The 21,384-nt window shown below is 45.3% G+C and overlaps 1 protein-coding gene across 3 annotated transcripts in view; it reads right to left on the bottom strand.

Annotated features, from left to right (window-relative positions):
• Positions 1-4,245: 4,245 nt before the first annotated feature.
• The window catches only part of LOC311128394 (high affinity cAMP-specific and IBMX-insensitive 3',5'-cyclic phosphodiesterase 8B-like), a gene marked incomplete at both ends in the record, with an annotated part of 57,322 nt that continues 40,183 nt past the window's right edge, over positions 4,246-21,384 (bottom strand). For all 3 annotated transcript variants that reach the window (XM_084160513.1, XM_084160515.1, XM_084160514.1), the window contains 9 exons: positions 4,246-4,355; positions 5,159-5,288; positions 7,747-7,914; positions 8,583-8,721; positions 9,087-9,304; positions 11,832-12,030; positions 14,452-14,581; positions 19,178-19,235; positions 19,681-19,845. In XM_084160513.1, coding sequence (XP_084016639.1) covers positions 4,246-4,355; positions 5,159-5,288; positions 7,747-7,914; positions 8,583-8,721; positions 9,087-9,304; positions 11,832-12,030; positions 14,452-14,581; positions 19,178-19,235; positions 19,681-19,845 — 1,317 coding nt within the window. The remainder of the gene's footprint in view (positions 4,356-5,158; positions 5,289-7,746; positions 7,915-8,582; positions 8,722-9,086; positions 9,305-11,831; positions 12,031-14,451; positions 14,582-19,177; positions 19,236-19,680; positions 19,846-21,384) is intronic.

Raw genomic sequence — 21,384 nt, 5'->3', positions numbered from 1 at the left:
TTCTATTTTTGTTTCATCAGACCAGAGGACGTTTCTCCAAAAAGTACGATCTTTGTCCCCATGTGCAGTTTCAAACCGTAGTCTGGCTTTTTTATGGCGGTTTTGGAGCAGTGTCTTCTTCCTTGCTGAGCGGCATTTCAGGTTATGTCAATATAGGACTTGTTTTACTGTGGATATAGATACTTTTGTACCGGTTTCCTCCAGCATCTTCACAAGGTCCTTTGCTGTTGTTCTGGGATTTATTTGCACTTTTCGCATCAAAGTACGATCATCTCTAGGAGACAGAACGCGTCTCCTTCCTGAGCGGTATGACGGCTGCGTGGTCCCATGGTGTTTATACTTGCGTACTATTGTTTGTACAGATGAACGCGGTACCTTCAGGCGTTTGGAAATTGCTCTCAAGGATGAACCAGACTTGTGGAGGTCTAGAATTATTTTTAGGCAACCAATTGCCTCAACTTCCTGGCTGATTTCTTTGGATTTTCCCATGATGTCAAGCAAAGAGGCACTGAGTTTGAAGGTAGGCTTTGAAATACATCCACAGGTACACCTCCAATTGACTCAAATGATGTCAATTAGCCTATCAGAAGCTTCTAAAGCCATGACATAATTTTCTGGAATTTTCCAAGCTGTTAAAGGCACAGTCAACTTAGTGTATGTAAACTTCTGACCCACTGGAATTGTGATACAGTGAATTATAAGTGAAATAATCTGTCAGTAAACAATTGTTGGAAAAATTACTTGTGTCATGCACAAAGTAGATGTCATAACCGACTTGCCAAAACGATAGTTTGTTAACAAGAAATTTGTGGAGTGGTTGAAAAACAAGTTTTAATGACTCCAACCTAAGTGTATGTAAACTCTATGGCTTAGTCTAGTGGCTTTGTTCAGCTGCTCACTAACCCAAACGAACCACATGATGCCAAACAAACCATTTTAAGCTAAATTAACCCCATGAAGCCAAACAAACCATTTGAAGCCAAACAAACCATTTGAAGCTAAAGGAACACTGTTTCAGAGGAGAGGAGCAAATTAAGGCACCTTGAAGAAGATCACTGTGCCTTCGGTTAACTACGTACACTAGTTTAGTTTCTCTTGGTTGAATTTACACACATGCACGCACGCGCAAGCACTTTGAACTCAGAGCTTACTTTGTTTTTTGGGCCCGCGCTACAGACGGCTATATATCGGTCTGCTAATTCAGGACTAGTAAAGGCCCAGTGCACTACTTTAGTATTTTTGTAAATTTTGTATTAATAATTGATCTTCTTCTGATTTTTCAGGGGGTACTGCAGCACCCTCAGCACCCCTACTTCCTGCGGCTATGCCTCTGACTGCCTGTCTTGTATGTCTGCTACTGTTGCTGCACAAGGAAATGATTGGAACTGCATTTCCCACTGCCAACCAATGGAGGGAGACAGCTACACAGTAATGTGATTTTAGATGACGGGGAAGGGGATGAGTCGGAGTTGGAGTTGAAAACCAAACAGAACCAAGCAGCTGTACAGTGTACTGGGAGCTGGCCTTATGGTCTCTTTTCCCAGAGAGGATCCAAAGACAGGGTCAATCTAAAATGACACCATATTCCCCATAGAATACACTACCAGTACTGTACTGCACTTTATAGGCAGTAGAGTGCATTTAAGACACAACTGTTTAAGCCCCAAGATCTAAGTGTGCCAGTGTCTCTCACCACATAAATCTCTGGCCCAAAAGTAGTGCACTACATAGGGAATAGGGTGTAATTTGACCAGGGCCATCCAAGTCTTTCATGCTGTGTCTCTCCCATTGTGGTTTCATCAGGCTGCTGTGAGGTGGCTCTCTGCTCAGACCACACTGCCATGCTACTTCACAACGGACCAGCAACACGCTATGGGGACACAGGATGTACAAAAAGCAGTTGGAAAATAAAATGTACTCCTATAACTGCACTGCACACCAGAGAATAACTGGAATGTTAGAAATCAATGAGTTGTGCTTCAGAATAGTAACTTGCTTAGCCACTGCTCTCATGTTGTGATACTATAATTGGTTTCCTTCATATTTTGAGATTACAATTATCTACAGTATGTGTCCACTTCAATGTGCCTTCGATGTTTAAATGGATGCACTGGAACTTTATGACCTTTTTTAAGTAATGAATTATGATTAGCTTCAATGCAAGCTGTCATAAACATTACACTTAGCCTAATGTCGCTCAGATAATTCACTTCTTATGTGGTTTATAAGTGAAGATCAACAGTCCTTAATATAGTGCTGTTTTTCCCCCACTTGTCGCTAATAGTGTTGTAATACTGTTCTGATACTGTTCCCACTAAGCCCCAGTGTTGACAGGATAGTTATCTTTTAAGAGCCATGTGGAGCAGAGTTCCAGAGTGGGCTGAGTGAGCGCTGGTTCTAGCCCCTGAGGGGAGCCTGGTGGTGGGCTAGCTGCCTGTGAGGCCTGGCTCTCTGCGCAGAGCTCTGGTTCTCCCCCATAGAGAGAGATATTACAGCAGTCAGTTCAGCTGGGCTCGGCTCTGTAAACCTCCCAGGTATGGAGCGAACACAGACCTCTGACTGCTCTGGGGCTGCTGCCAAACACACACACACACACACACACACACACACACACACACACACATACTTCTCTGTATGACTGCCTAACAGGGCTTATCAGAGCTCAATATTACTTAATACTTTCAGCTGGCGAGAGAACAAGGAGAGCAGAGTTACAGTTTACAGTTAGCTGTTTTGTTGGAAGAGTGAGTACAGTGTGCGTGCACATGTGCTTGAGTGAACTGATTTCTCTCTGCATGCTTTAGTTAAGTAATATTCCGTGATTTCTTCTCTTTTAGCTGTAGTAGTTACAGTATAATGAAGCTTTGGTCCCCATCTCAGCATTACTACACACTAGAGTAGAGGCAGACAGAAAGAAAAGGTACAGTATAAGAAACAACAGCAGGCCCTTGCCTGAGAGAAGAGAGCAGAAAAACAGAGACAGGAAAAAAATAGATTGTGAGAAAGTGACTTTGAGCTGCTAAAGTGCGGTGGGTTGGTTTGTAACGTGTTGGTCTTCACCCCTCAGGCTGGGACTGATTGGTTGGTCCTCACCCCTCAGGCTGGGACTGATTGGTTGGTCCTCACCCCTCAGGCTGGGACTGATTGGTTGGTCCTCACCCCTCAGGCTGGGACTGATTGGTTGGTCCTCACCCCTCAGGCTGGGACTGATTGGTTGGTCCTCACCCCTCAGGCTGGGACTGATTGGTTGGTCCTCACCCCTCAGGCTGGGACAGATTGGTTGGTCCTCACCCCTCAGGCTGGGACAGATTGGTTGGTCCTCACCCCTCAGGCTGGGACAGATTGGTTGGTCCTCACCCCTCAGGCTGGGACAGATTGGTTGGTCCTCACCCCTCAGGCTGGGACTGATTGGTTGGTCCTCACCCCTCAGGCTGGGACAGATTGGTTGGTCCTCACCCCTCAGGCTGGGACAGATTGGTTGGTCCTCACCCCTCAGGCTGGGACAGATTGGTTGGTCCTCACCCCTCAGGCTGGGACAGATTGGTTGGTCCTCACCCTTCAGGCTGGGACTGATTAGTTGGTCCTCACCGCTCAGGCTGGGACTGATTGGTTGGTCCTCACCGCTCAGGCTGGGACTGATTAGTTGGTCCTCACCGCTCAGGCTGGGACTGATTGGTTGGTCCTCACCCCTCAGGCTGGGACAGATTGGTTGGTCCTCACCCCTAAGGCTGGGACAGATGGTCAGGAGGCTGTAGAGTCCCATTAGGGGCCCAACAGGGACCAGAGAGGGGTCTGAAGAGGCTAGCTTGAGCCTCAGTGGGCAAATCTAAAATGTTACACTATTCCCCAAGTAGTGCACTACGTTTGACCAGAATCCCCATGCTAAATTTGGCAAGGAGTATCATAATGATTCTCTGTATGAAATCTGTTTTTGTAGTTTGAGGCAACATCAGATAACCAAAGATGGGAAATCTGTTTGGGTTGGGGCTCTGGTCAGTAGTAGTCCACTACATGGGGAATAGGGTGTCATTATATTAGCCAGTATGTCAGTCCCTGGGCTCTTCTCAGGGCTCCAAGCTGCAGGCTCTAAGGTCTGACAAACTGTAGTACAGTCCAGTGTGTGTGGAGCTGGGTAGAATCACAGTGGGAGGGCTTAATACCAGCGCTTGGTTACATTCGCTGTCCCCCCTACCCTGAGAGAGGGAGGGATGGAGGTATGAGGGGAGAGAGGGAGGGATGGAGGGGTCACGGAGGAGGAGGCGGGCGCAGGCTCTTGCACTTCATGTCGTCCAGACCCTTCCAGTATTTGTAGTTCTCTGACAGGTGCTCCATGAGGCCAGGTAGACTGGCGAAGGCTGGGGGACAGAGGAGATTGTGAGGTTAACACACATCTGTATGCACACAAACACATGAGCCAGCGGTAGTTTCCACACAAGGAAATGACAGCTGGGGCAATTAGGTATCAGGCAGTTTGTGTTTGTGTGGGTGTTGTTTACTTCCTAGTTTCCGACTCGTTGGTTGCCCCTCTGTCTGAGCCTGACCTGGCAACCACCCGGCAACAACCCAGCCCTGACCCTGACGAATTAAAACCTGCTGTGTGAGTGTGTATGTGCGTTATGCTTGTGTGTGTGTGTATCTTTGTGCTTTTGTGTGCACTTTTGTGTGTGTGCTAGTGTGTGTGTGTACAGTAAGTTCTGCTTCAGTGCGTCTCGACTTAACCCCTCCGGCCCCCCGGATACCCACCCCTGCCCCTCCACCCTTTCCCAGTGGCCTCTGGGAATTTTCCGTGACATCACTAGCTTTGATCACTATAAACACATGTATTCTCTTCTCTGGGAGGGGTAACCCCCAGCAACACCCCAGAGGTCACGGGTCATTTCATGGGAACGGGGAGATGGGAGTTATTGTATCCTATCCTCCTTTGTCCCATCCTCCCTCCTCTTTGTCCCTTCGTCTGTCTCCATCCCCTTCTCCCTCCCGCTCTTCTTCCTCTGGGCTACTGTGCTCCACTGTGACGGGAAAAGGGAGGCTCTACCTCTTTTACAGGGATGGATGAAATAGAAGAGAGGATGAGAAGAGATGAGGGGAGGCCTGGGCTCCTCCCAGTGGATCCCCTGTGCCCTTCTAACCTTGGCACCGTGAGTGTGTGTGTTCTTACCATCCCAGGCGTCGAACATGTCTGTAATGAAGTAGTCTATGAAGGAGATCTGAGACTTGGGGATACTGCAGGTGTTCCTGTCAAATACAGGCATGACCACCGGTAGAGCCTGTCTCTTCTCCTCGTCAGTCTGAAACACACACATAGATTCACACACAGGTTAACACACACACATAGATTCACACACAGGTTAACACACACACTGTAGTATTTAGAATATGTACATACACACAACACACATGTGTTTCCTGGACTCACTGCCAAAAGATAGTGCCACAAGGTCAGACAGAGAGAGAGGAAGACAGAGAGAGAGAGAGAGAGAGAGAGAGAGAGAGAGAGAGAGAGAGAGAGAGAGAAGGGAGGGAGGGGGCAGATTTATAGGTGCACACAGATACACTACATGACCAAAGGTATGTGGACACCTGCTTGTCGAACATCTCATTCCAAAATCATGGGCATTAATATGGAGTTGGTCCCCCCTTGGCCTCCATTCTTCTGGGAATGCTTTCCACTAGATGTTGGAACATTGCTGCAGGGACTTGCTTCCATTCAGCTACAAGAGCATTAGTGAGGTCGGGCACTGATGTTGGGCGATTAGGCCTGGCTCGCAGTCGGCGTTCCAATTCATCCCAAAGGTGTTCGATGGGGTTGAGGTCAGGGCTCTGTGCAGGCCAGTCAAGTTCTTCCACACCGATCTCGACAAACCATTTCTGTATGGACCTTGCTTTGTGTACAGGGTCATTGTCATGCTGAAACAGGAAAGGACCTTCTCCAAACTGTTGCCACAAAGTTGGGGAAGCACAGAATCGTCTAGAATGTCATTGTATGCTGTAGCGTTAAGATTTCCCTTCACTGGCCTAGCCCGAACAATGAAAAACAGCCCCAGACCTTTATTCCTCCTCCACCAAACTTTACAGTTGCCACTATGCATTCGGGCAGGTAGTGTTCTCCTGGCATCCGGCCAAACCCAGATTCATCCGTCGGACTGCCAGATGATGAAGCGTGATTCATCACTCCAGAGAACGTGTTTCTACTGCTCCAGAGTCCAATGGCGGCAAGCTTTACACCACTCCAGCCAGCGCTTGGCATTGCACATGGTGATCTTAGGCTTGTGTGCGGCTGCTCGGCCATGGAAACCTATTTCATGAAGCTCCCGACGAACAGTTCTTGTGCTGACGTTGTTTCCAGATGCAGTTTGGAACTCGGTAGTGAGTGTTGCAATCGAGGACAGACAATTTTTACACGCTACGTGCTTCAGTACTTGCCGGTCCCGTTCTGTGAGCTTGTGTGGCCTACCACTTCGCGGCTGAGCCGTTGTGCTCCTAGACATTTCCAATTCACAATAACAGCACTTACAGTTGACCAGGGCAGCTCTAGGAGGGCAGAAATTTGACGAACTGACTTGTTGGAAGGGTGGCATCCTATGACGGTGCCATGTTGAAAGTCACAGAGCTCTTCAGTAAGGCCATTCTTCTGCAAATGTTTGTGTATGGAGATTGCATGGCTGTGTGCTCTATTTTATACACCTTTCAGCAACGGGTGTGGCTGAAATAGCCAAATCCACTAATTTGAAGGGGTGTATACAGACTTTTGTATATATAGTGTAGCTGAGTAGGCAGTTGTTAAGGTCAGGATTGCCAGCTGCAGACTCCTATAGCACCAGAACAGTTGTTAAGGTCAGGATTGCCAGCTGCAGACTCCTATAGCACCAGAACAGTTGTTAAGGTCAGGATTGCCAGCTGCAGACTCCTATAGCACCAGAACAGTTGTTAAGGTCAGGATTGCCAGCTGCAGACTCCTATAGCACCAGAACAGTTGTTATGGTCAGGATTGCCAGCTGCAGACTCCTATAGCACCAGAACAGTTGTTAAGGTCAGGATTGCCAGCTGCAGACTCCTATAGCACCAGAACAGTTGTTAAGGTCAGGATTGCCAGCTTCAGACTCCTATAGCACCAGAACAGTTGTTAAGATCAGGATTGCCAGCTGCAGACTCCTATAGCAACAGAACAGTTGTTAAGGTCAGGATTGCCAGCTGCAGACTCCTATAGCACCAGAACAGTTGTTAAGGTCAGGATTGCCAGCTGCAGACTCCTATAGCACCAGAACAGTTGTTAAGGTCAGGATTGCCAGCTGCAGACTCCTATAGCACCAGAACAGTTGTTAAGGTCAGGATTGCCAGCTGCAGACTCCTATAGCACCAGAACAGTTGTTAAGGTCAGGATTGCTAGCTTCAGACTCCTATAGCACCAGAACAGTTGTTAAGATCAGGATTGCCAGCTGCAGACTCCTATAGCACCAGAACAGTTGTTACGGTCAGGATTGCCAGCTGCAGACTCCTATAGCAACAGAACAGTTGTTAAGGTCAGGATTGCCAGCTGCAGACTCCTATAGCACCAGAACAGTTGGTGCTGCAATGACACACTCCCCATCCCTCATTCTAACCCCTCGCTGTCCCCTTCCCCCTCTCCATTCCTTTACCTTCTGCCCTGTTACCCTTTAATCCCACACTTAACATACAACCGCCCCCTCCTCCAGGAGCCCTCCCTTCCTCCTCCCTTCCTCCTTCCATCCCTGTCAGCCCCCTCACCTGGGAAAAGTACTCCTCAGAGATGCGTCCGGCCCATTCTATGCAGAGCTCCAGAGGTCTACAGGGATTGGCCACGTCAGCACACTTTATCATCATCCTCTTGATCAGCAGCCGGTTCTCTGGGCTGTTCCTGATGCTGGCTGGACCCTCACTGTCACTGCCTTCACTCTGTTACAGAGAAACACACACAAGGTCAAAGACACACACACACATTTCGATGCACACACAATCGGTCAGAAACACACACACACTATGGTATACATCACTAGAGGCTGGTGGGAGGAGCTATAGGAGGACGGGCTCATTGTAATGGCTGGAATTGAATAAATGGAATGGAGTCAAACGTGGTTTCCATAAGTTGGATACCGTTCCATAAATTCCATTCCACAGTTATACATAACGTTGGCCTGACTCTTGAAGTTGCTCCTCTCACAGATTATTTAGTTGCTTTGTGATATTATTTTAGTGGTAGTAGGGCTGAGATATAATCAGGCTAGACAGGCTGCTGCCCACGAGGGCCATGATTGCTAATCTCAGATAGGGGCTTCAAATTGGAGTCACATGCTCTGAATAGAGCCAAGTATTTTCCATTAGAACTCTCCATTGTTGAATGTCAAAATATTTAGCCTTTTATTCCTATTTACTCATGAATGCTCATGGAATATACTGTATTTAGGAACTAAACTGTTTCTATAGTATTTTCTGTTCCCACTCAGTTGGCTAATGTTAACAACCATCTTTATTATGTAATAATGAACTACACACGCACATGGACGCTAGTACACACACACACACAAACATACACACATATACACAGACAAGGGGCTGTGTCTTACATTTGAGCTGGACTCCTCGATGGCAGCCATTGGTTTGTTGATGCTGTTGGCAAACTTGTTGACGTGTTCAAAATGGCGGGTCATCTCTGTAGCCAGCACCATGTCTATGATTGCTTGCCTCAACGTCCTGAACTGAGTCCTAATATAAACACACAGAGACGGGCTTACAGGACCAGGATAGTCAACTGTCCTCACTGTTTTCCAAGAAGTTCTAGGTCCATAAAAACCTAGAAGTTAATCAAATCACATGATATGTTCCAGGGTAATAACCCAACCTGCTCCATATCTGTCGCCAGTGGTTATGTGGTCTCTCTGATGGCTTAGAGGAAGAGGCATGTCAATTCATTACTTTAACAAGAACATTGCCTCTTTCCTACTGTAGCAAGCACTTAGCCTGGTCCCAGATCGGTCTGTGCACAAACAGACTTGGGACCAGGCTAGCAAGCACTAAAAGCTCCATGTGGAAACCATTATTTTCTCTCCTAGACTCTCTCCTGACTGTACCTGTCGATGTTTTTAAAGATGTTGCTCTTGCTATCCCTGACGGTGAGTTGGAAGGCTAGGGCGGCATGGTGACTCTCCAACACTGCCGTGTCGTTATACAGGATAGCCAGCTCACTTCCTGCATTACACAGGAAGCTGTTGGTCCTCCCTGGGTGGTCCACATCATGGACCGTCGCCGCGATCAACGCAGCCACCTCATCCAGCTGGTCCAGACTGCCCTGAGAACACATGACACAACCAGGAAGTAGTGTTACTAAACTAAAACTCCCATGAGCCCCGGGAGACATATAGCAATCAGGAAGTAACATCAGTGTCAAACTTCCACAGAAGCACAGATAATAGAAAAAATGTAGTAGGGGAGCTCAGTTTCCTACAACTTTTACAATCTACAGTATATCTTAATAGAAAAACATATGAACCTATTAATCAGGGATGGGACTGAGACAGCAAAATCATTTTGGGAGTTAGACTTTTAGACCAGCTTTTTTTGTTGTTGAAATTGTGTATAAAATATAAATACTGCCTAAGTCTCTCTCAGCATAACCTCATACGCAACAAATGAATAATACCAAATAATGCACGCCATGCAAGCGCAACTAATAATAATAATCACTAGCAAATGGGAGAAAAGAGAGGGAAAGTATGAGGATCTCAATGTCCTCAAGGCAAAACACTTATTGAATGAGTCAAATATGAGAACAAGACCGAAGCTATAAAAACATCCCCCCACTCCAACTCTCACTGGTCACTGACATACATTAATCTAATGCCAAACAAAGAAAACTGATAATCTACTCTCCTCACGCACGCACACACACACACACACACACACACACACACACACACACACACACACACACACACACACACACACACACACACACACACACACACACACACACACACTATTGAAAACACATGGCAGTGAATTACGTAGTAGATCAACTTATCAATCAATCAGCACATTGATACAGTGCCTTGCAAAAGTATTCATACCCCTTGGTGTTTTTCCTATTTTGTTGCACTATAACCTGTAATTTAAATTGATTTTTATTTGGATTTCATGTAATGGACATACACAAAAAAGACCAAATTGGTGAAGTGAAAATAAAAAAATAACTTGTTTCAAAAAATTCTAAAGAATAAATAACGGAAAAGTGGTGCGTGCATTTGTATTCACCCCCTTTGCTATGAAGCCCCTAAATAAGATCTGGTGCAACCAATTACCTTCAGAAGTCACATAATTAGTTAAATAAAGTCCACCTGTGTGCAATCTAAGTGTCACATGATCTGTCACATGATCTCAGTATATATACACCTGTTCTGAAAGGCCCCAGAGTCTGCAACACCACTAAGCAAGGGGCACCACCAAGGAAGCGGCACCATGAAGACCAAGGAGCTCTCCAAACAGGTCAGGGACAAAGTTGTGGAGAAGTACAGATCAGGGTTGGGTTATAAAAAAATATCAGAAACTTTGAACATCCCACGGAGCACCATTAAATCCATTATAAAAAAATTGAAAGAATATGGCACCACAACAAACCTGCCAAGAGAGGGCCGCCCACCAAAATCAGAGGCAACAAAGAGACCAAAGATAACCCTGAAGTAGCTGCAAAGCTCCATAGCGGAAATTTGAGTATCTGTCCATAGGACCACTTTAAGCCGTACACTCTACAGAGCTGGGCTTTACGGAAGAGTGGCCAGAAAAAAGCCATTGCTTAAAGAAAAAAATAAGCAAACACATTTGGTTTTCACCAAAAGGCATGTGGGAGACTCCCCAAACATATGGAAGAAGGTACTCTGGTCAGATGAGACTAAAATTGAACTTTTTGGCCATCAAGGAAAACGCTATGTCTGGCGCAAACCCAACACCTCTCATCACCCCAAGAACACCATCCCCACAGTGAAGCATGGTGGTGGCAGCATCATGCTGTGGGGATGTTTTTCATCGGCAGGGACTGGGAAACTGGTCAGAATTGAAGGAATGATAAATGGCGCTAAATACAGGGAAATTCTTGGGGGAAACCTGTTTCACTCTTCCAAAGATTTGAGACTGGGATGGAGGTTCACCTTCCAGCAGGACAATGACCCTAAGCATACTGCTAAAGCAACACCCGAGTGGTTTAAGGGGAAACATTTAAATGTCTTGGAATGGCCTAGTCAAAGCCCAGACCTCAATCCAATTGAGAATCTGTGGTATGACTTAAAGATTGCTGTACACCAGCAGAACCCATCCAACTAGGAGCTGGAGCAGTTTTGCCTTGATGAATGGGCAAAAATCCCAGTGGCTAGATAGATAATTGCTGCAAAAGGTGTCTCTACAAAGTATTGACTTTGAGGGGGGTGAATAGTTATGCACGCTCAAGTTTTCAGTTTTTTTGTCTTATTTGTTGTTTGTTTCACAAAAAAAAAATTTGTGCATCTTCAAAGTGGTAGGCATGTTGTGTAAATCAAATGATACAAACCCCCCAAAAATCCATTTTAATTCCAGGATGTAAGGCAACAAAATAGGAAAAATGCCAAGGGGGGTGAATACTTTCTCAAGCTACTGTATGGCAGGCATAATCATCTTTTGGTGAAATATTGAAACTAACTGGTGTCAGTAGTAATTTTATTTGTGTGCATAAGTGGTGTACACATATCCAACAATTCTCCAACCAGAAGGTCTTCTTCGGGCTGGTGTGGGGTTGTGGTAGGAGTTGTTGTTTGTGTGTGTGTGTATGCTGGTGTGTGTGTTTGGTCTACCTTGACCTTCTCCTTGCGTAGGAAGTAGGCAGTAGCATGTAGGACATCAGCGGCGTGGGTGGAGTTGTGGTAGGAGTTGGAGGCGTGGTAGTTAGCCTCTATAACCTGGAGCCAGCAGCGTAGCGTAGTCTCACTGCAGCTCAGGAACTCACACACACTGAAGCGAGCAAAGATCTTCAAGCCCAGGTAGGTCAGAGGTCTGTGGGGATGACAGAGCGAGGACAGGGAGGTACAGTGAGGGAAAAAGTATTTGATCCCCTGCTGATTTTGTACGTTTGCCCACTGACAAAGAAATGATCAGTCTATAATTTTAATGGTAGGTTTATTTGAACAGTGAGAGACAGAATAAAAATTTTAAAAATCCAGAAAAACACATGTAAAAAATGTTATAAATTTATTTGCATTTTAATGAGGGAAATAAGTATTTGACCTCCTCTCAATCAGAAAGATTTCTGGCTCCCAGGTGTCTTTTATACAGGTAACGAGCTGAGATTAGGAGCACATTCTTAAAGGGAGTGTTCCTAATCTCAGTTTGTTACCTGTATAAAAGACACCTGTCCACAGAAGCAATCAATCAATCAGATTCCAAACTCTCCACCATGGCCAAGACCAAAGAGCTCTCCAAGGATGTCAGGGACAAGATTGTAGACCTACACAAGGCTGGAATGGGCTACAAGACCATCGCCAAGCAGTTTGGTGAGAAGGTGACAACAGTTGGTGCGATTATTTGCAAATGGAAGAAACACAAAATAACTGTCAATCTCCCTCGGCCTGGGGCTCCATGCAAGATCTCACCTCGTGGAGTTGCAATGATCATGAGAACGGTGAGGAATCAGCCCAGAACTACAAGGGAGGATCTTGTCAATGATCTCAAGGCAGCTGGAACCATAGTCACCAAGAAAACAATTGGTAACACACTACGCCGTGAAGGACTGAAATCCTGCAGCGCCCGCAAGGTCCCCCTGCTCAAGAAAGCACATGTACAGGCCCATCTGAAGTTTGCCAATGAACATCTGAATGATTCAGAGGAGAACTGGGTGAAAGTGATTTTGGTCAGATGAGACCAAAATCGAGCTCTTTGGCATCAACTCAATTCGCCGTGTTTGGAGGAGGAGGAATGCTGCCTATGACCCCAAGAACACCATCCCCACCGTCAAACATGGAGGTGGAAACATTATGCTTTGGTGGTGTTTTTCTGCTAAGGGGACAGGACAACTTCACCACATCAAAGGAACGATGGACGGGGCCATGTACCGTCAAATCTTGGGTGAGAACCTCCTTCCCTCAGCCAGGGCATTGAAAATGGGTCGTGGATGGGTATTCCAGCATGACAATGACCCAAAACACACGGCCAAGGCAACAAAGGAGTGGCTCAAGAAGAAGCACATTAAGGTCCTGGAGTGGCCTAGCCAGTCTCCAGACCGTAATCCCATAGAAAATCTGTGGAGGGAGCTGAAGGTTCGAGTTGCCAAACGTCAGCCTCGAAACCTTAATGACTTGGAGAAGATCTGCAAAGAGGAGTGGGACAAAATCCCTCCTGAGATGTGTGCAAACCTGGTGGCCAACTACAAGAAACGTCTGACCTCTGTGATCGCCAACAAGGGTTTTGCCACCAAGTACTAAGTAATGTTTTGCAGAGGGGTCAAATACTTATTTCCCTCATTAAAATGCAAATCAATTTATAACATTTTTGACATGCGTTTTTCTGGATTTTGTTGTTGTTAGTCTGTCTCTCACTGTTCAAATAAACCTACCATTAAAATTATAGACTGATCATGTCTTTGTCAGTGGGCAAACGTACAAAATCAGCAGGGGATCAAATTTTTTTTCCCTCACTGTAGATGAGTGATAGAAGGAGGATGTTCGTTCCCTTCTGTATTGGTGTACATGTGAGTACACCAAATATTAGGAACACCTTCCTAATATTGAGTTGCAGTCCCCCTTTTGCCCTCAGAACAGCGTCATTTCGTCGGGGCATGGACTCTACACAGTTGTGTCAAGTTGGCTGGATGTCCTTTGGCTGGTGGACCATTCTTGATACACACGGGAAACTGTTGAGCGTGAAAAACCCAGCAGCGCTGCAGTTCTTGACACAAACTGGCACCTACTACCATAGCCTGTTCAAAGGCAATTAAATATTTTGTCTTGCCCATTAACCCTCTGAATGCCACACATACACAATCCATGTCTCAATTGTCTCAAGACTAAAAAATCATTCTTTAACCTGTCTCCTCCCCTTCATCTACACTGATTGAAGTGGATTTAACAAGTGACATCAATAAGGGATCATGGCTTTCACCTGGATTCACCTGGTCAGTCTATGTCATGGAAAGAGCATAATAACCTCTATCTTCACTTTCCCCTTAACCCCCTAACAACCTTCATCCCTCTCCTGTCCTCTCTCTCTCCCCCCCCCTCTCCCTCTCCTCCCCCCCTCTCTCTCCTCCTCTCTCTCTTCCCCCCTCTCCCTCTCCTCCCCCATCTCTCTCTCCTCCTCCCTCTCCTCCCCCCTCTCTCTCTCCTCCCCCCCTCTCTCTCCTCCCCCCTCTACCCCCCCCTCTCTCTCCTCTCCCCTCTCCCTCTCCTCCCCTCGCTCCCTCTCCTCCTCCTCCCTCCATACCTCTTACAGGTGGCAGCCTCCAGCTCTAGGATGTTAAACTCCCATTGGTCCTCGTCATCCAGCATCTCAGCGATGGCCGGAGGGATGTCATTCAGCGTTACTGGGATGGCCAGCGGACTCTGGCTCATATCTGGAGACACACACATGCACAGATTGGCTGGATATGCCCTCACCTGCTAGTAACTTATACTGATTCACTAAGATCTGTCCACTATAGTGTTGTCCTGTAAGAATGTGATCTTGTGTCCCAAAACTGTTTGTCACCACACACACACACATGCGGACACAGCTGTTTCCATTTGAAGTGGTTTTTATGTGTATTTGTATTTTTATTTATTATGGATCCCCATTAGCTGCTGCCAAGGCAGCAGCTACTCTTCCTGGGGTCCAGCAAAATTAAGGCAATTATATACAATTATACATTACAATACATTCACAGATTTCCCAACACACTGTGTGCCCTCAGGCCCCTACTCCACCACTACCACATATCTACAATACAAAATCCATGAGTACGTGTGTGTATAGTGCGTATGTTATCGTGTGTGTGTATGCATGTGTCTGTGCCTATGTTTGTGTTGTTTTATATTCACTGGACGCATACACTTCAGTTAGCAACAGCATGTGAAAGTCCATACACTTCAATTAGGAACAGCATGTGAAAGTCCATACACTTCAGTTAGGAACAGCATGTGAAAGTCCATACACTTCAGTTAGGAACAGCATGTGAAAGTCCATACACTTCAGTTAGGAACAGCATGTGAAAGTCCATACACTGCAGTTAGGAACAGCATGTGAAAGTCCATACACTTCAGTTAGGAACAGCATGTGAAAGTCTGTCAGCAACACTACTATTTGCTTCTTTCCTTGTGACTGCAAACACGCACTAACTAAAGGTGAGGGGAGGGTTGAAAGGGCCAGCCTTATTTTACACAGATACAGTGGCTTGCGAAAGTATTCACCCCCCTTGCCATTTTTCCTATTTTGTTGCCTTACATCCTGGAATTAAAATAGATTTTTTGGAGGTTTGTATCATTTGATTTACACAACATGCCTACCACTTTGAAGATGCAAAATATTTTTTCTTGTGAAACAAACAAGAAATAAGACAAAAATCAGAAAACTTGAGCGTGCATAACTATTCAATCCCCCAAAGTCAATACTTTGTAGAGCCACCTTTTGCAGCAATTACAGCTGCAAGTCTCTTGGGGTATGTCTCTACAGTGGGGAAAAAAAGTATTTAGTCAGCCACCAATTGTGCAAGTTCTCCCACTTAAAAAGATGAGAGAGGCCTGTAATTTTCATCATAGGTACACGTCAACTATGACAGACAAATTGAGATTTTTTTTCTCCAGAAAATCACATTGTAGGATTTTTAATGAATTTATTTGCAAATTATGGTGGAAAATAAGTATTTGGTCACCTACAAACACGCAAGATTTCTGGCTCTCACAGACCTGTAACTTCTTCTTTAAGAGGCTCCTCTGTCCTCCACTCGTTACCTGTATTAATGGCACCTGTTTGAAGTTGTTATCAGTATAAAAGACACCTGTCCACAACCTCAAACAGTCACACTCCAAACTCCACTATGGCCAAGACCAAAGAGCTGTCAAAGGACACCAGAAACAAAATTGTAGACCTGCACCAGGCTGGGAAGACTGAATCTGCAATAGGTAAGCAGCTTGGTTTGAAGAAATCAACTGTGGGAGCAATTATTAGGAAATGGAAGACATACAAGACCACTGATAATCTCCCTCGATCTGGGGCTCCACGCAAGATCTGACCCCGTGGGGTCAAAATGATCACAAGAACGGTGAGCAAAAATCCCAGAACCACACGGGGGGACCTAGTGAATGACCTGCAGAGAGCTGGGACCAAAGTAACAAAGCCTACCATCAGTAACACACTACGCCGCCAGGGACTGAAATCCTGCAGTGCCAGACGTGTCCCCCTGCTTAAGCCAGTACATGTCCAGGCCCGTCTGAAGTTTGCTAGAGTGCATTTGGATGATCCAGAAGAGGATTGGGAGAATGTCATATGGTCAGATGAAACCAAAATAGAACTTTTTGGTAAAAACTCAACTCGTGGTGTTTGGAGGACAAAGAATGCTGAGTTGCATCCAAAGAACACCATACCTAATGTGAAGCATGGGGGTGGAAACATCATGCTTTGGGGCTGTTTTTCTGCAAAGGGACCAGGACGACTGATCCGTGTAAAGGAAAGAATGAATGGGGCCATGTATCGTGAGATTTTGAGTGAAAACCTCCTTTCATCAGCAAGGGCATTGAAGATGAAACGTGGCTGGGTCTTTCAGCATGACAATGATCCCAAACACACCGCCCGGGCAACGAAGGAGTGGCTTCGTAAGAAGCATTTCAAGGTCCTGGAGTGGCCTAGCCAGTCTCCAGATCTCAACCCCATAGAAAATCTTAGGAGGGAGTTGAAAGTCTGTGTTGCCCAGCGACATCCCCAAAACATCACTGCTCTAGAGGAGATCTGCATGGAGGAATGGGCCAAAATACCAGCAACAGTGTGTGAAAACCTTGTGAAGACTTACAGAAAACGTTTGACCTGTGTCATTGCCAACAAAGGGTATATAACAAAGTATTGAGAAACTTTTGTTATTGACCAAATACTTATTTTCCACCATAATTTGCAAATAAATTCATAAAAAATCCTACAATGTGATTTTCTGGATTTTTTAAAACATTTTGTCTGTCATAGTTGACGTGTACCTATGATGAAAATTACAGGCCTCTCTCATCTTTTTAAGTGGGAGAACTTGCACAATTGGTGGCTGACTAAATACTTTTTTTCCCCACTGTATAACATCTAGCAACTGGGATTTTTGCCCATTCTTCAAGGCAAAACTGCTCCAGCTCCAAGTTGGATGGGTTCCGCTGGTGTACAGCAATCTTTAAGTCATACCACAGATTCTCAATTGGATTGAGGTCTGGGCTTTGACAAGGCCATTCCAAGACATTTAAATGTTTCCCCTTAAACCACTTGAGTGTTGCTTTAGCAGTATGCTTAGGGTCATTGTCCTGCTGGAAGGTGAACCTCCGTCCCAGTCTCAAATCTCTGGAAGACTGAAACAGGTTTCCCCCAAGAGTTTCCCTGTATTTAGCGCCATCCATCATTCCTTCAATTCTGACCAGTTTCACAGTCCCTGCCGATGAAAAACATCCCCACAGCATGATGCTGCCACCACCATGCTTCACTGTGGGGATGGTGTTCTCGGGGTGATGAGAGGTGTTGGGTTTGCGCCAGACATAGCGTTTTCCTTGATGGCCAAAAAGCAAAATTTTACTCTCATCTGACCAGAGTACCTTCTTCCATATGTTTGGGGAGTCTCCCCCATGCCTTTTGGCGAACACCAACCGTGTTTGCTTATTTTTTTCTTTAAGCAATGGCTTTTTTCTGGCCACTCTTCCGTAAAGCCCAGCTCTGTGGAGTGTACGGCTTAATGTGGTCCTATGGACAGATACTCCGATCTCCGCTGTGGAGCTTTGCAGCTCCTTCAGGGTTATCTTTGGTCTCTTTGTTGCCTCTCTGATTAATGCCCTCCTTGCCTGGGCCATGAGTTTTGGTGGGCGGCCCTCTCTTGGCAGGTTTGTTGTGGTGCCATATTCTTTCAATTTTTTTATAATGGATTTAATGGTGCTCCGTGGGATGTTCAAAGTTTATGCTATTTTTTTATAACCCAACCCTGATCTGTACTTCTCCACAATTTTGTCCCTGACCTGTTTGGAGAGCTCCTTGGTCTTCATGGTGCCGCTTGCTTGGTGGTGCCCCTTGCTTAGTGGTGTTGCAGACTCTGGGGCCTTTCAGAACAGGTGTATATATACTGAGATCATGTGACAGATCATGTGACACTTAGATTGCACACAGGTGGACTTTATTGAACTAATTATGTGACTTCTGAAGGTAATTGGTTGCACCAGATCTTATTTAGGGGCTTCATAGCAAAAGGGGTGAATACATATGCACGCACCACTTTTCCGTAATTTTTATATTTATTTCACTTCACCAATTTTGACTATTTTGTGTATGTCCATTACATGAAATCCAAATAAAAATCCATTTAAATTACAGGTTGTAATGCAACAAAATAGGAAAAACGCCAAGGGGGATGAATACTTTTGCATGGCACTGTACACCATTGATTGGTTGGTTGGTCCACTGATTGATTGCATTTGGGACACTTGAGAGCACAACGCAACAACAACAATTTCCAGTGTAGTCCTCAGCTGTGTCCCTAAATTACCTAGCAACATGGTCCTTATGGTAGAGGGTGAGATACATAGAGATCATATTAAATAACTTCTAATTCCTAATTATATGGTCAGATAAGGTAAGGTAGCTTGACAAGTGGGTTCAGAATCCTGTTTACCTAGGATTCATCGTGACTAGATCAAATATAAGGGGATTATGCAATGACTGCCAATGACTGCCGATGCACTTGTAGACTCCAACTGATGAAATGATCTGAGACATTTTCTATCACTCTTCAGACAGACAGAGGTCCATACATGAAAAGTAATGGTTTCAGCAAAACTCCCTAAGCCCCCAATCATGTGTAATGAGAATGAGTGCATTAAGCTCCCAGTGTAATTTAATTAGATGAAATATTACATATTAATTATGCAACACAAATATACCACTAAAACGTGCTATAACACAATTGAACACATAATTAATCTCAGTTTGTGTTGTAATTGCTTACTTGGAAAGGTACTTTTGGAGAAGACATACTCGTTCCCAGACAGTCTCCGTAAACCATCCTGCAGAAGGAAAAAGACAGCAAATCACTCTCTTGATCCATGCTGTGAAAAAACATTTAAAAAATACCCTTTTGGTTTATCTAAAATCTGGCTAATAACAACATATTTCACATTATACAATGACTTCAGCATTATAATTCACCCAACGAGAAATATCCCACATAACTCAGGAACTCTCGTGTTTGAGTGTTTGTGAGAAGAGGAGAGAAGAGGAGAGGGGAGGTGAGAGGAGGGGTATGTGTGTGTGAGTGTGTGTGTGTGTGTGCATGTGTAGCCCCTCATGAGCCACCCTACGAGGTCATTGGTGTGTGGATGGAGAGGAGTATCCTAAAAACTAAATGGGGCCTAAATGGGGCCTGTGAAGGAGTGTGTGTGTGTGTACATGTGTGTGTGAGAATGTGTTGTGTGTGTGTGTGTGTGTGTGTGTGTGTAGCCTCTGACTCACGCTCATGAGCCCCCCTACGAGGTCGTTGGTGTGTGGGTCGTCCTCCTTGGAGGCCAGCTGAGGAGAGTAGAGCTCTGTGGTCCTCAGGATCTCCAGGACCCGGTCCAGCGCCTCCGCTACCGAAACCGGACTAGACTCCTGGGCCGCGTTGATGATGTTGATCACCTGGAGATGGAGGAAGATGGAGAGAGATAGAGCACACAGTTACACTCTATTTAAAGGGGGGCTGAACTCTGCGATTCCGCCCATTAAGAAAAACGAGATTTGGGTCTTGGGGGTGTTGTTTGATGTGGGTGTGTTATGTTGTTTGTTCCTCTTGAGTCACGGAATCAACATTTCACCCTCAAAATAGTCATAGATAAATCAAGAAATCTTTAATACATTTTGGGAGCTTAGTCACTGGCGAGTGGCAAAGTGCTTTGGTGCCGTTTTGTTTGGACAACTTTCTCACTATCTACTACCAGAGTGTATGTCTCTCTGGTAGTGTTTCATAGTGAATCATGTTCGAGTTGCCGCGGGACACATGATGCTTGCGAATGGGTTTTTCATTTTGGAATACTGTGCACATCATATAAATTCAAATTTTGCCCAAAACAGTGGCAGACTCGAGTGATCACTATCAAACACATCAGCAAGTGGCCACTCGATAAAGGGCTTAGGGGCCAAGTGTTCTTTCAATATAATATTGGCGATGTGTTGTCTTATGCAAACAAGTCCGAGGCGCTGCGTAATGTGGACAGCATAGAAATATACATATATTTCTATGGTGGACAGGTCTGACTCACTGTCTGTAGGTTCTGTCATATGAATAGATAGAGCGCAATTAGCACAGCTGTTTCTCTGTGCATGACAATTCTCCCTAGGCGTTACCATCCCGTGTTAGCGAGCAAGTGGGCATGATCAAAATCAAAATCCAACCCTCAAATATCCAATAGATCTAGGAACGTAACAGACACACACACACACACACACACACACACACACACACACACACACACACAAGCCTAAGGGACACATCCCTCTTCAGACAAAAAGTGTCTTTCTTTGAGCCTGTGTCAGGGAGCTCTGCATGTGATGCCTTAGAAATCCTGTCTGGGGCCAAATAGATAAAGCAGCTAGTCAGCTAGCCAAGAATAAGACTAGACTCTGGGGAGGATTTCAGTTATAGCCTGATCCCAGAACTCTCATTAGAGAATTAGGTGGAAGAATGGCACTACAATCAGATTTAAGTCATAATGCCCGAGAAGCCGGTGTTTGGAAGATATATTTGCACCCCCACACCGGCTTCGAGGGCATTATCACTTTTATACAACGGGTTACCAACATATTCAAATAATGATTTACATATTTTCCATACTGGCTGGCAACGTTCTTATCCCTTGCTTGCTAGCTAGCCAACTACAGCTAACTTACAGTCACGTCAAACAGAGCAGCCAGAATAACAGCAAAGTAACTGCATTTGCGTTTGTTTAAGCTGTTTTCTAGTGACATTTATTTGGATACATCCATAACAATGAGCTAATGATGCGCGATTTCGCCTGGCATAGAAAATGTGCTCTTTCATCAGGACACTGTTGTTCAGAGGAGCTAGCCAACAACACAGCTAACACAATCACTTCAAACTTACGCTTGAAAGACTGCAAACTAGCTGCATTTCATTTAGTTTTACCTGTTTTCTATTGACATTTCTTTGTATATATCCAT

Source organism: Coregonus lavaretus (genome assembly GCF_964263955.1).
Source record: "Coregonus lavaretus genome assembly, chromosome: 4".
Lineage (NCBI taxonomy): Eukaryota > Metazoa > Chordata > Actinopteri > Salmoniformes > Salmonidae > Coregonus > Coregonus lavaretus.
This window is presented reverse-complemented; position numbering and strand designations above follow the sequence as displayed.